Here is a 12,678-nt window from a genome sequence, read left to right on the forward strand (position 1 = left end):
GCGATAGTTTCACAGAAAATAATAATTACCCTGGCGAAAATATATATCGAAGCGTAAGTCGAATGTAAAGAAAGAGTAACAAAAGTGTAAACGAAGCTTCTAGGAGGCGTAAATTGAAACAACGAAACGTAAACGAAGCGTTAATACTTCGTTTACGTTTCGTTGTTTCAATTTACGCCTCCTAGAAGCTTCGTTTACACTTCTGTTACTCTTTCTTTACATTCGACTTACGCTCCGATATTTATTTTCGCCAAGGTAAGAATAATACTAGTTGATAATACTAGTTTATTGATGATATCTTTAAAAAGAATTAAAAAGAACCTTAATTTTAATGAACTAAAAGAGGAAGATATTGAAGATGTAACAGTTGATAATATTCCACTTCAATTTGTAAATTCAACAGCACAACATTCCGTACTTTACATCTCTGGTTTTGTTGAAATGCGCGTACTACAAAAACTTACTAGCGACATATGCATCCAACTCGTGAATGAATCAAAAGAAGCTAATTCACTTTTCATTGATTTAAAAAGTCTTGGAAAACGTTATCCGTGGCAAGACACATATTATAACGAGTGTAACAAAAAAACAATTTAATATTTATAGAATAGAAAATAAATTAAAAATGAGACATGCATTTAAAAAAATAAGTGTGAATGTAATAAGAAATATAAATCTTAATAAAGTTTTTAACAATTTTAATATGCATATAATGAGAATAATGACTTGATGGACAATCAGAAGTATGAATTAATAAAAACAATTATAAAATTGTATTTAAAAATAAAATTTTATTATTTCGGGAAAGAATTTACTAGAAAATCGCATTTGAATTATGTTAGAAAAAATTTTACGAAAACAATATTATTTAAAAAGGACAATAATTGGAAATTATAATAAAAAGTTATATTCGATTATTAATTGAGTTTATGATTATTAGTTCTTCTTTTGCCCATTTTGTACCTGGAGGCGCTGAGATCTTGGATCGCAAAATGGCTGCCCATTAGCAGTCCAGAGGTATATAGTCAAAGATGACATCACTATAATCTTCTAATAATCTCACAGACATCACAATTTTTCTGTGACATAGTGACTCTATTATGAGCCTTGTGTGATGTCACTGTGACTTTTTTTGCTATGGGGGTATCGTCGGATGGTACTTTGCGTATCCAAGATTTATATCGATCATCACTAAGCCAAGCTTCTAAAAAAAAATTTTCGCTTACGTTTTTTAGTTAATTGATCACACATTTTGATTATCTATTCTTAACTTAATTTACTTTCTCGTCGGCACAATATCACCAATCTTTTGTCGATTGCTTTGAACTATCTTTTGACTGGGTTACGAACGTATTCACAAGACGAGCACAGTCAACGTCAACAATCAACAATTAGTCGATAACAGTCGACATGAGTCGAGAAAAAAACAATGTCAAACACATATAATATTTTGAATATATATTTGAATATACAGGGTGTCCCAGACCATCCGTACATCCTTTTTAAAATGAAAATAAATGGCTTTTATCAAAAATCGCGAACAATTTTTAGGTAAATCGGGTACGCTCTATCAAATGGTGATATTTTCAACTTCTGATTCCGACCGGAAATACGCCATCCGGATCGGAAGTTGAATTTTTTTAGAGGAACATGGTACTTTTTATTACAGATTCGAATTGTACATGAAAAAATAAGAAACTTTTGTATCAAACGTTTTTTCTGAAAGTGCCTCTGTCAATCTTACAGTTTCAGTCTTACAGTTACTTTCAAGGTCAATTTTAAGGTTGACAGAGGCACTTTCAGAAAAAACGTTTGATACAAAAGTTTCTTATTTTTTCACGTACAATTCGAATCTATAATAAAAAGTACTATGTTCCCCTAAAAAAATTCAACTTCCGATCCGGATGGCGTGTTTCCGGTCGAAATAAAAAATTGAAAATATCACCAATTAATAGACCGTACCCGATTTACTTAAAAATTGTTCGCGATTTTTAATGAAAGCTATTTATTTTCATTTTAAAAAGGGTGTATGGGTGGTCTGGGATACCCTGCATATTTCATTTTTATACCTCTATTTTTGTAATATAACATTTATCTTTTTATGTAAAAATTTATGTAAAATTTATTTATTAATTATTATTTATTAATGTTATTCATTTTTTTATACAATATATAAAGTTTAAAAAAAAAAGAATTAATAGGGAAAGATTATGTGATAATAAACGTCACACATGTTGCATCGCCAACTCGCCAGCTCGAGATTTCGAGGATCACATAGCTATTGTATTCAGAGAGATAGGTAAGATATAATTCTCTCAGGAGAGAAGGGAACAGAAGTTAATCTATCTGTCTTCCTCTGTAAACCGAAGATAACCGAAAGTGGCTGAACGTCGAGCGTACACGGATAAGAGCTCATGCCTTAGTGTATGAAAGTGGTGGGGATACGAATCGTGCCGCCGCTGGACGCAGCGTATGCAATCTGGTAGCCTTGCCATGATCACCAATATTGGCTGCTAAATAAATATAAATGTGTTGTCAATATGGTTGCATCCATTATAATACCAATATTGATTATGAAGTAAATGTAAAGCCCCTTGCACAATGCTAGGCAACAGGCAATAAAAACACAAATAATATCTATTCTCTGCTCCTATTGATGAATATTTTCTGTTCCGCGTACTTATTGGTGAATAGTTTCTATTTCTTATTTCTATTGGCTGTTGCCTAGCATTGTGTAAGGGGCTTTAATGTGTTGCCAATATTGCACGTTCACACATTATATGTGAATTTATTTAATATAATTTTTATATTTGCGGTAACTTTTTCTTTATAATTAATTAAAAAATCATTATTTTTGGGAAATCTGCGCTTTTATAAAATCAATAAATCAATCTGATAATCTGAATAAAAATCTGAAATTTGTAAACAATTTTGCTAAAATTTTGGCCCGTCTTTTTGCGTGTGAGGGTATATTCACCAAGTAACTAACAAATAGCGTTTTCGACTTGTCGGGTTTAATCGTTCCGGGGTAGTTTACTAGACGTTATTGACCAATCACAGCTATCCCAGTAAGCAAAATGTTAGCAGGTTGGCAGCAGATTGGCAGCAAATTCAATCAGAATCCCACACCAGAACCGTAACTATCTGTGTCCGCATTAAGCTTTTGTTTTAGCGACAGAGTCTGTAAAACATAACCTGTCAACAAACTGTCGACAGAAACCGAGCAGGATCTGCGCGATGCAATTTGATGTTAGATTGCCAGCAGAAATCGAGCAGAATCTGCGCATGCAACCTGATGGCAAATTGACAGCAGAAACTGCACAAGATTTGCGCTTACTTTTATTAATATTATATAAATGCAACAAAATTGATTATTACAGGTGCTAAATAAGAATATTAGCAAGTTAATTACAATTTTCTTCTAAAATGACATATATATCTTGTTATATCGTAATATATGTTAATGTAATATATGTTATATCGTAGTTATATCTCATATAGCGAAGGACTAATTCAATTTAATTAAATTAATAATAAAGTAAATGATAAAAGTAAATGTAACTTGTAAAACTGGAGATGTAATTTATTTAGAATTAAATTCTTGCTTTATGCCTCAAATAGGCAGTACATGAATAATTTTCCATTTATCATATTGATTCCAATCAGTTTAATATTCTGAATCTCATCTGCTTGTATCAGATATCAGAAATTAAAGTGATAGAAATTAAAATGATAATTACTATATTTTTAGTCTTTTATTCATATTCGCGACTTTATATATATTTCTGACAGAAATTAGATTAGGGTAAGTAAAGGAACTATCGAATCATGCAAACCCTGTTCCGTTTCTGCCGTCAATCTGCTATCAGAGATTGTGTGCGCAGATCCTGCTCGATTTTTGTTATCAATTTGCTATCAAATTGCGCCTCACAGATTCTGTTAAATTTCTGCTATCAATCTGCCGTCAGTTATATCTGCAGGCTTTACTCGATTTCTGCCGATAATTTGACTCAAATTTCGTTGCGCAGATCCTGCTCGGTTTCTGCCGACAATCTATTGTCAAATTGCGCCTCACAGATCCTGTTGAATTTCTGCTATCAATCTGCCGTCAGTTATATCAACAAGTTCTGCTTGTTTCTGTTGACAATCTTTTGTTTAGTCATGTGAACAGATTTTGTTGTATTTCTGCTGACATGCTGGCAACATAATCGAATATATCAGTTTCTTTACACAAACTGTAATCTTTCTGCCTTTAAAATTTGTAATGGGCATTTGACGAAAATCTGTTCTAACAGATTTGGCTATCTGGGTAGTTTCTTTAAGTTGTTTTACTATAGCCGAATCATCTTCATTGACATACATGCTACTTTCAACTTCTGCCCTGAAAAAATTAAAGAAAAAATTGATATAGTAGCATTTAATAACTCCTTTCTTATGTAAAATAAATTAGTGATGTTAAAATACAAAACTATTAAACTTGAGTAAGAACATTACATCAATACACATTTTATGCTATTGCTTTTCATTTTAAATTTCTATATTCATTTAAAAATATATTACAAACCTAAATAAAAGTGCAAGATTGGTTGTTGGATATTCTACTCCCGAAAGAATTTCTGTTGCTGTTTTAATATTTATTAAGCAGTTTGCTACACCCTCGATTTCCTTCCATTCATTGTTTGTAGGAATTGCATCATAACGTTTATTTCCAAACAGTATCACTATCTCTAAAAAATAAATTATAACATTTAAATAAAAAACTATTATAATAATACATAAAGTTTTGAATATTAATGTTTGTAAAATGGTAGTTTTATAATTATGCGATAATAAAGAGATATTTTCTTAATTTAATCAAATATTTAAATTATTTCAGTTATCATAACATATAAATATGTCCAATGTAAATTATTTAATTGTTATACATATATTATAAATGGAAAATATTAATTGCATAAGTTACATAATTCTTTAGTAATATTTACATTATTAACTTAAACATATATCTTCTACAGTAAAATAGAAAAATTTATTGTAAATAATATTTTATAAATTTATAATGCCAATACATTTAGATAAATATAAATTTTATCACAGCTCAGCTTACCTTTATTTTTAAGTAAACTCGATAACATTTCTAATGTATTATTCCAACTAGTTGATACATCTTTATGTAATCCTGAATGTGACAAAAAGTGTACAAATGAAGGAAAACTCTGAGCATATGAATGCTCATTATTATTTTTAAAAAGTGTGGAATTAAATCTTACATCAGCTTCTAAAATCTCTTCCAAATTTTCAGCACTGTCTAATATATTATTAATGTCCTCTTGCTGAATAATTTCTTTTGTTTTATCAATATCCTAAGTTTTAAAAGCAAGAATTTTTACAATACTTCTAGCTTTAAGAGGATGTCGGAGTCGCAGCCGAACTGTGATGGGAAGACGCCCTCACTTGAACATAACTAAAAGCGTCGGTACATTACCAACACTTATAGGCCGGTATTCATAGTCCGTTCTTATATTTAAGATCGTCTTAAGTTCATCTTTAGATATTGTATGTATCATTTCATTGGCTATGGATTATCTGAAGATAAACTAAAGACGATCTTAAATATAAGACCGGACTATGAATACCGGCCATAGTTATGTTACCGACAATATTATCTAGAATAAAAAGACATGCATATATTTTAGAAAGAGCATGTGAAAGCTTTATATTGTGTTTAATTGTGTTTATTGAAACAAAAAATATGTTGCATTTTCACTGCTCTATTGTCTCGCACAAACAACAATTTTAGAACATAGATCTGTTTTTATTGCGTACATATTTAAACACTGTTTTTACTGCGTATATATTTAAACACAATTCTATTATTGTTTTCATTAGCTATAAAAATATATTGTGAAAATATTTATAAATATTATATACTTATAAATTTTATAAATTTACGATATTACATCAAACAATTTGCATAAAACATTTTATATTGTTAGCTTTTGATTATATCGATTTATTAAACGTCGTGCATAATTTGTAATTTGTAGACAATTATATGCAAATATCCTTTTTATTGTATATATAGAGTGTCGCAGAGTACTATATATAAGCGCTTGTGAAGAACGCAGTACATTGAACAAAAAAGTCCCATAGCATTTTACGATTTTCGCAATAATAATAGAAATATTAAATAAAATCTTACGAATATTTATCTGCGTGTGTGTGTGTGTGTGTGTGTGTGTGTGTGTGTGTGAGAGAGAGAAGCGCTCGACCGTTCGAGTTATCGCATGTCCAACGTGTCAAGCATTTTATCGGCGCGCGGCAAAAGAAGGAACAGCGCAGCGCGGGGGCGTATCCCGATTGGACACGTAACGATTCGACACCGCTCGATTGGACACGCATTATTGGACACGTTTTATTGGACACCGCTCGATTGGACACCGCACGATTCGACACCGCACGATTCGACACTGCACGATTGGACACACACATTGCACGATTGGATACGGCAGCATTGGACACTGCACGATTGGACACGTACATTGCACGATTGGACACGGCAGCATTGGACACCGCACGATTGAACACAGCACGATTCGACACCGCACGATTCGACACCGCACGGTTGGACACCGCATGATTGGACACCGCATGATTGGACACCGAACAATTGGACACCGCACGGTTGGACACCGCACGATTGGACACCGCACGATTCGACACGCAAGATTCAACACCGCACGATTCGAAACCGCACGATTGGACACCGCACGATTGGACACCGCACGGTTGGACACCGCACGGTTGGACACCGCACGGTTGGACACCGCACGGTTGGACACCGCACGGTTGGACACCGCACGATTGGACACCGCACGATTGGACACCGCACGATTCGACACGCACGATTCGACACCGCACGATTCGACACGCACGATTCGACACCGCACATTTGGACATGTATGCACCCCGCCGGTAGGGGTGCCTACGATAGGGTGCAACTTTCCACGCGAAGCGAGGTTCCACTTTGCAACTTTTCACGCGAAGCGAGGGGGACGGGGTGGGTGCGGGAGGGGGGCCGAAGGCCCCCTTGCACCCCCCCCCGTGTGTGTGTGTGTGTGTGTGTCTGCTCCATGCTCTTTGTGCGGTGTCGAATCGTGCGGTGTCGAATCGTGCGGTGTCGAATCGTGCGGTGTCGAATCGTGCGGTGTCGAATCGTGCGGTGTCGAATCGTGCGGTGTCGAATCGTGCGGTGTCGAATCGTGCGGTGTCGAATCGTGCGGTGTCGAATCGTGCGGTGTCGAATCGTGCGGTGTCGAATCGTGCGGTGTCGAATCGTGCGGTGTCGAATCGTGCGGTGTCGAATCGTGCGGTGTCGAATCGTGCGGTGTCGAATCGTGCGGTGTCGAATCGTGCGGTGTCGAATCGTGCGGTGTCGAATCGTGCGGTGTCGAATCGTGCGGTGTCGAATCGTGCGGTGTCGAATCGTGCGGTGTCGAATCGTGCGGTGTCGAATCGTGCGGTGTCGAATCGTGCGGTGTCGAATCGTGCGGTGTCGAATCGTGCGGTGTCGAATCGTGCGGTGTCGAATCGTGCGGTGTCGAATCGTGCGGTGTCGAATCGTGCGGTGTCGAATCGTGCGGTGTCGAATCGTGCGGTGTCGAATCGTGCGGTGTCGAATCGTGCGGTGTCGAATCGTGCGGTGTCGAATCGTGCGGTGTCGAATCGTGCGGTGTCGAATCGTGCGGTGTCGAATCGTGCGGTGTCGAATCGTGCGGTGTCGAATCGTGCGGTGTCGAATCGTGCGGTGTCGAATCGTGCGGTGTCGAATCGTGCGGTGTCGAATCGTGCGGTGTCGAATCGTGCGGTGTCGAATCGTGCGGTGTCGAATCGTGCGGTGTCGAATCGTGCGGTGTCGAATCGTGCGGTGTCGAATCGTGCGGTGTCGAATCGTGCGGTGTCGAATCGTGCGGTGTCGAATCGTGCGGTGTCGAATCGTGCGGTGTCGAATCGTGCGGTGTCGAATCGTGCGGTGTCGAATCGTGCGGTGTCGAATCGTGCGGTGTCGAATCGTGCGGTGTCGAATCGTGCGGTGTCGAATCGTGCGGTGTCGAATCGTGCGGTGTCGAATCGTGCGGTGTCGAATCGTGCGGTGTCGAATCGTGCGGTGTCGAATCGTGCGGTGTCGAATCGTGCGGTGTCGAATCGTGCGGTGTCGAATCGTGCGGTGTCGAATCGTGCGGTGTCGAATCGTGCGGTGTCGAATCGTGCGGTGTCGAATCGTGCGGTGTCGAATCGTGCGGTGTCGAATCGTGCGGTGTCGAATCGTGCGGTGTCGAATCGTGCGGTGTCGAATCGTGCGGTGTCCAACCGTGCGGTGTCCAATCGTGCGGTTTCGAATCGTGCGGTGTTGAATCTTGCGTGTCGAATCGTGCGGTGTCCAATCATGCGGTGTCCAACCGTGCGGTGTCCAATTGTTTGGTGTCCAATCATGCGGTGTCCAACCGTGCGATGTCGAATCGTGCGGTGTCCAATCGTGCGGTGTCCAATGCTGCCATGTCCAATCGTGCAATGTACGTGTCCAATCGTGCAGTGTCCAATGCTGCCGTGTCTAATCGTGCAATGTGCGTGTCCAATCGTGCAGTGTCGAATCGTGCGGTGTCGAATCGTGCGGTGTCCAATCGAGCGGTGTCCAATAAAACGTGTCCAATAATGCGTGTCCAATCGAGCGGTGTCGAATAGTTACGTGTCCAAAAGGAGGTCACCCGCGGCGTGGCAATGATGATATGACGAATGACAACGGCGTGCCCCGCTGTCCCTCCCCTTGCCGCGCGCCGACAAAAATACCTGACACGTTGGACCATGCGATAGCTCGAACGGCCGAGCGCTTCTCTCTCTCTCTCTCACACACACACACACACACACACACACACACAAACACACACGCAGATACACATTCGTCTGATTTTATTTAATATTTCAATTATTATTGCGAAAATCGTAAAATGCTATGGGATTTTTTTGTTCAATTTACTGCTTCTCATAAGCGCTTATATATAGTACTCTGCGACTCTCTGTATATACAATAAAAAGAGTATTTGCATATAACTTTCTACAAATTACAAATTATGCACGACGTTTATTAAATCGATATAATCAGAAGCTAACAATATAAAATGTTTTATGTAAATTGTTTGATGTAATGTAAAATTTATAAATAATATTTATAAATATTTTCATAATACATTCTTTGCCTCAAAACCATCGAAATAATAGATTTATATCGATAATATAATAAGCCCTTTCATCGCCCATTTCCATGAGACGCAACCATAATATGTATTTTTTTCGTCTCTCCGAAACACAAACGAGATATTTATACTGACAATGAGGCATCTTTTTCTAACGATATTCATTGGAATATCGTGATATGATAAATGTAAGATATGATATATGAATTTACCACTTTAGAAAAGGCAATTTACTTTTAATTTTTTTAAAAATGTTGCTTCATACATTTTACATTATTGAAATATTTTTCTTTACAAGGATTTCCTTCTAAGGCTATAGTAGTGTAGCAAAAGCTGCAGCATAAATTTCACGGCATATGCTATCAAGTTGTTGAAGTTTTTCAAATATTATTATTTCTAGGCAACGGCGATGAAAGTAATTTTTTAGGCACCAATTTATCATATGTACAGCCGAGTAGGTATCGTAGCCGAGTAGGTATCATTCAAAGCTTGGTATCATCCAAAAAAATCGCCAGCGATCACTATAAATTGCTCCAATAATTTGTTAGCTTTTACCGCTATATGATATGCTATAATTATATAAGAATTATCGAAATATAGCACACTTTAAAATAAGAATCATCTTTTATAACGCTTAAAAATCGATCCAATGATTCATCTTATCTGGACTTTTATTCTTATTAAACATGCCTTTTAGTTGAGGCAGTGTCTTTATGATCTCTGAATTAAATTTCGCTACCAGAATGCACATGCAAATCGTATCTAATGTAAAATATTTTTGAAAATAACCAGCATACAAATTAAGATCACCTCTGGATTTTTTTTTGAATAACCAGCACCCGAATTAAATCGCCTCTGGGTTTTGTTTAAATCAGCACACGAATTAGATCGCCTCTGGATTCTTTTTTTTGAATAATTAGGTCACGAATCGATCGTCTCTGAAATAAATATTTTGACAATCAGAGCGCACATGCAAACCGCATCTGGTATGAAATATTTCTAAAAATAACCAGCCCACGAATAAATAGCCTCTGGATTTTTTTTTGAATAACCAGCACACGAATTAAATCGCTTCTGGACTTTTAAACCAGCGCACGAATTAGATCACCTCTGGATTTTTTTTTTCAATAATCAGCTCACGAATAGATCACCTGAAATAAATATTTTAATAATCAGAGCGCACATGCAAACCGCATCTGGTATGAAATATTTCTAAAAATAACCAGCACACGAATTAAATCGCCTCTGGATTTTTTTAAACCAGCGCACGAATAAGATCGTCTCTGGATTTTTTTTCAATAATCAGCTCACGAATAGATCGCCTCTGAAATAAATATTTTAATAATCAGAGCGCACATGAAAACCGCATCTGGTATGAAATATTTCTAAAAATAACCAGCACACGAATTAAATCGCCTCTGGATTTTTTTAAACTAGCGCACGAATTAAATCGCCTCTGGATTTTTTTCAATAATCAGCTCACGAATAGATCGCCTCTGGGATAAATATTTTTTAATAAGCATTTTTTAATTAATAACTAGAGCGTACATGCAAACCGCATCTGGTAAAATATATAATCTGTATATATATATATATATGTATATATATATATATACAGATTATACATTTTACCAGATGCGGTTTGCATGTACGCTCTAGTTATTAATTAAAAAATGCTTATATATATATATATATATATATATATATATATATATATATATACAGGGCGATCCCGAAAAACCTTCTGTCTGTAAAATGACGTATTCCTGACACCATTCTAAGACAATTTTTCCTTTGGCAAAATTTCGTCCGAAGCTTAGTTTTTGAATTATTAAAGGAAGTAGTTAACGTATGACGGGTCGAATACAAGAGGCAGGCAAGGGTGGCGCGATTCACCGTCAGACGCGGGTGCTTACGCGGGGCGCCTGCTGCGATCAGCTGGTCGTTATACACATACAGACACACATGCGAACACATACGTTCTCTCTCTGTCTGTCTGTCTGTCTGTCTTTTTCTTTTTTTATGCGCAGGGGAAATCCTCATGGATACCCCTCCTCCTCGGGGAAGAAGGAGGGGTTATGCCGGACTCTTACCGGCTAAAACCCCTGCGGGTGTCCTCCAAACGGTTTACGGGGGGACCACGGGTAACACCTAAGTATTCTTCCGCAGCCCCCCCACCGTGGATGGTTAGTTGAAGACCTAACCATCCCTTCGAGCTAGCCAGGAGACGGGACACCCTCGTCTCCCAGCTTCTTCACGGGCCCAATAGGGGGGGAAGAGTCCCCGTCCCCTCCCCGGGCCCCGGTCCTCCACAGGAGGATTACTCCTCCACACATGGGGAGAGGAACGAAGCGGGTGGGGAACACATGAGGGCATCGGCTACAGCTGGACCCTCTCATCCCCTCGCTCCGTCCCCTCTCCCATCCGCCATGGGGGAGAAGGATGTCCAGTCCTACCCTCCCCCAGATCACATCCAGCGTCCTCTCGGGCTCCTACTCCTATCTAAGGAGGGAAATAAGGGAAAAATCAGATAATATAGCTGGGGATTTCTCCCCTCCTCCAGCAGAAAACAGGACAAACAACAGTACAAAAACACATACAAAACAACAAACAGAGAAAACACTAATCTAGGGAGGATCCCACTGGGGAGGCTCGGGTCGTCGTGGTCGCATCAGCCTCCTCCTCCCTCGTAATACCCCCCTCTCACCGCTCCCGGTGGATGAGGGGGGGCATCCTCCTCCTTTCACCTCTTCTTTCTCTCTCTCTCTCTCCTCCTTTTCCTGCATTACGGCTTCACAGAAGCTCGTGAGTGCGCTCCAGGCCTCCTCCTTGCGCAGCATCGCCTCGACCACGGCCCTCGGGGATAAATCTCCACCTATAACCTTGACCATTTCCCGTCGCAGCACATCCCAGGCCACACAGGCCTCTAGGGTGTGCTGCGCCGAGTCCTGGTCACTTCCGCAATGGTGACACCTAGGGGATGCCTCCCTCCCGATGCGGTGCAGGTACCGACCGAAACATCCGTGTCCGGTCAGCACCTGCAACACCCGGAAGGTTAGCTGTCCCCAGGTCCTTGCCACCCATCTATCCAAATCAGGCAAAATTGCCTGAACCACTCTCTGGTCCTCGTGGGCCGGCCCAGACAACAGTCTCCGCCAGTCCACGAGGACCATTTCTGCAACGCGTCGTCTAATGGCCTCTTTGGTCCGCTCGCTCACTACTACTTGCCCCCTCTCCCGGAGCCCCCGGACCTCCCAGTACGTGGCTTCCTGTCCACGGGCCAGGAGCTCCAGGGGAGGGGTACCCGCCAAAATCGCCGCTGCCGCATAGGACACTGTCCTATATGCTCTGGCCGCCCTTAACACTATGGACTTATGGGCCCTCCTCAACAGGTCCCTAATTTTTTTGGATCTCGAGGAGATCCCCG

General features: G+C 39.6%; 1 protein-coding gene across 1 annotated transcript; it reads right to left on the reverse strand.

Annotated features, from left to right (window-relative positions):
• Positions 1-2,208: 2,208 nt before the first annotated feature.
• LOC145966999 (uncharacterized) lies at positions 2,209-10,489 on the reverse strand. The gene is made up of 6 exons (XM_083091540.1): positions 10,062-10,489; positions 5,271-5,666; positions 5,108-5,179; positions 4,565-4,727; positions 4,231-4,381; positions 2,209-2,513 (listed from the first exon to the last, which is right to left on the reverse strand). The coding sequence occupies exons 3-6, from the start codon at positions 5,133-5,135 to the stop codon at positions 2,343-2,345; spliced, it is 513 nt and encodes a 170-aa protein (XP_082947666.1). The 5' UTR covers positions 5,136-5,179; positions 5,271-5,666; positions 10,062-10,489; the 3' UTR covers positions 2,209-2,342.
• Between the last annotated feature and the right edge of the window lie 2,189 nt (positions 10,490-12,678).

This window comes from Camponotus vicinus, unplaced genomic scaffold (genome assembly GCF_025532165.1).
Source record: "Camponotus vicinus isolate PSW18456_S1 unplaced genomic scaffold, iyCamVici1.0 SCAF_2, whole genome shotgun sequence".
NCBI classification, from domain to species: Eukaryota; Metazoa; Arthropoda; class Insecta; order Hymenoptera; family Formicidae; genus Camponotus; species Camponotus vicinus.

Coding starts and splice junctions, on each gene's coding strand:
- LOC145966999 (XM_083091540.1), bottom strand. CDS start 5,135: ATGTTATCGAGTTTACTTAAAAATAAAG. Junction 4,728..5,107: donor GAGTTTACTTAAAAATAAAG/GTAAGCTGAGCT, acceptor TTTATTTTTTAG/AGATAGTGATACTGTTTGGA. Junction 4,382..4,564: donor AATCTTGCACTTTTATTTAG/GTTTGTAATATA, acceptor TAATTTTTTCAG/GGCAGAAGTTGAAAGTAGCA.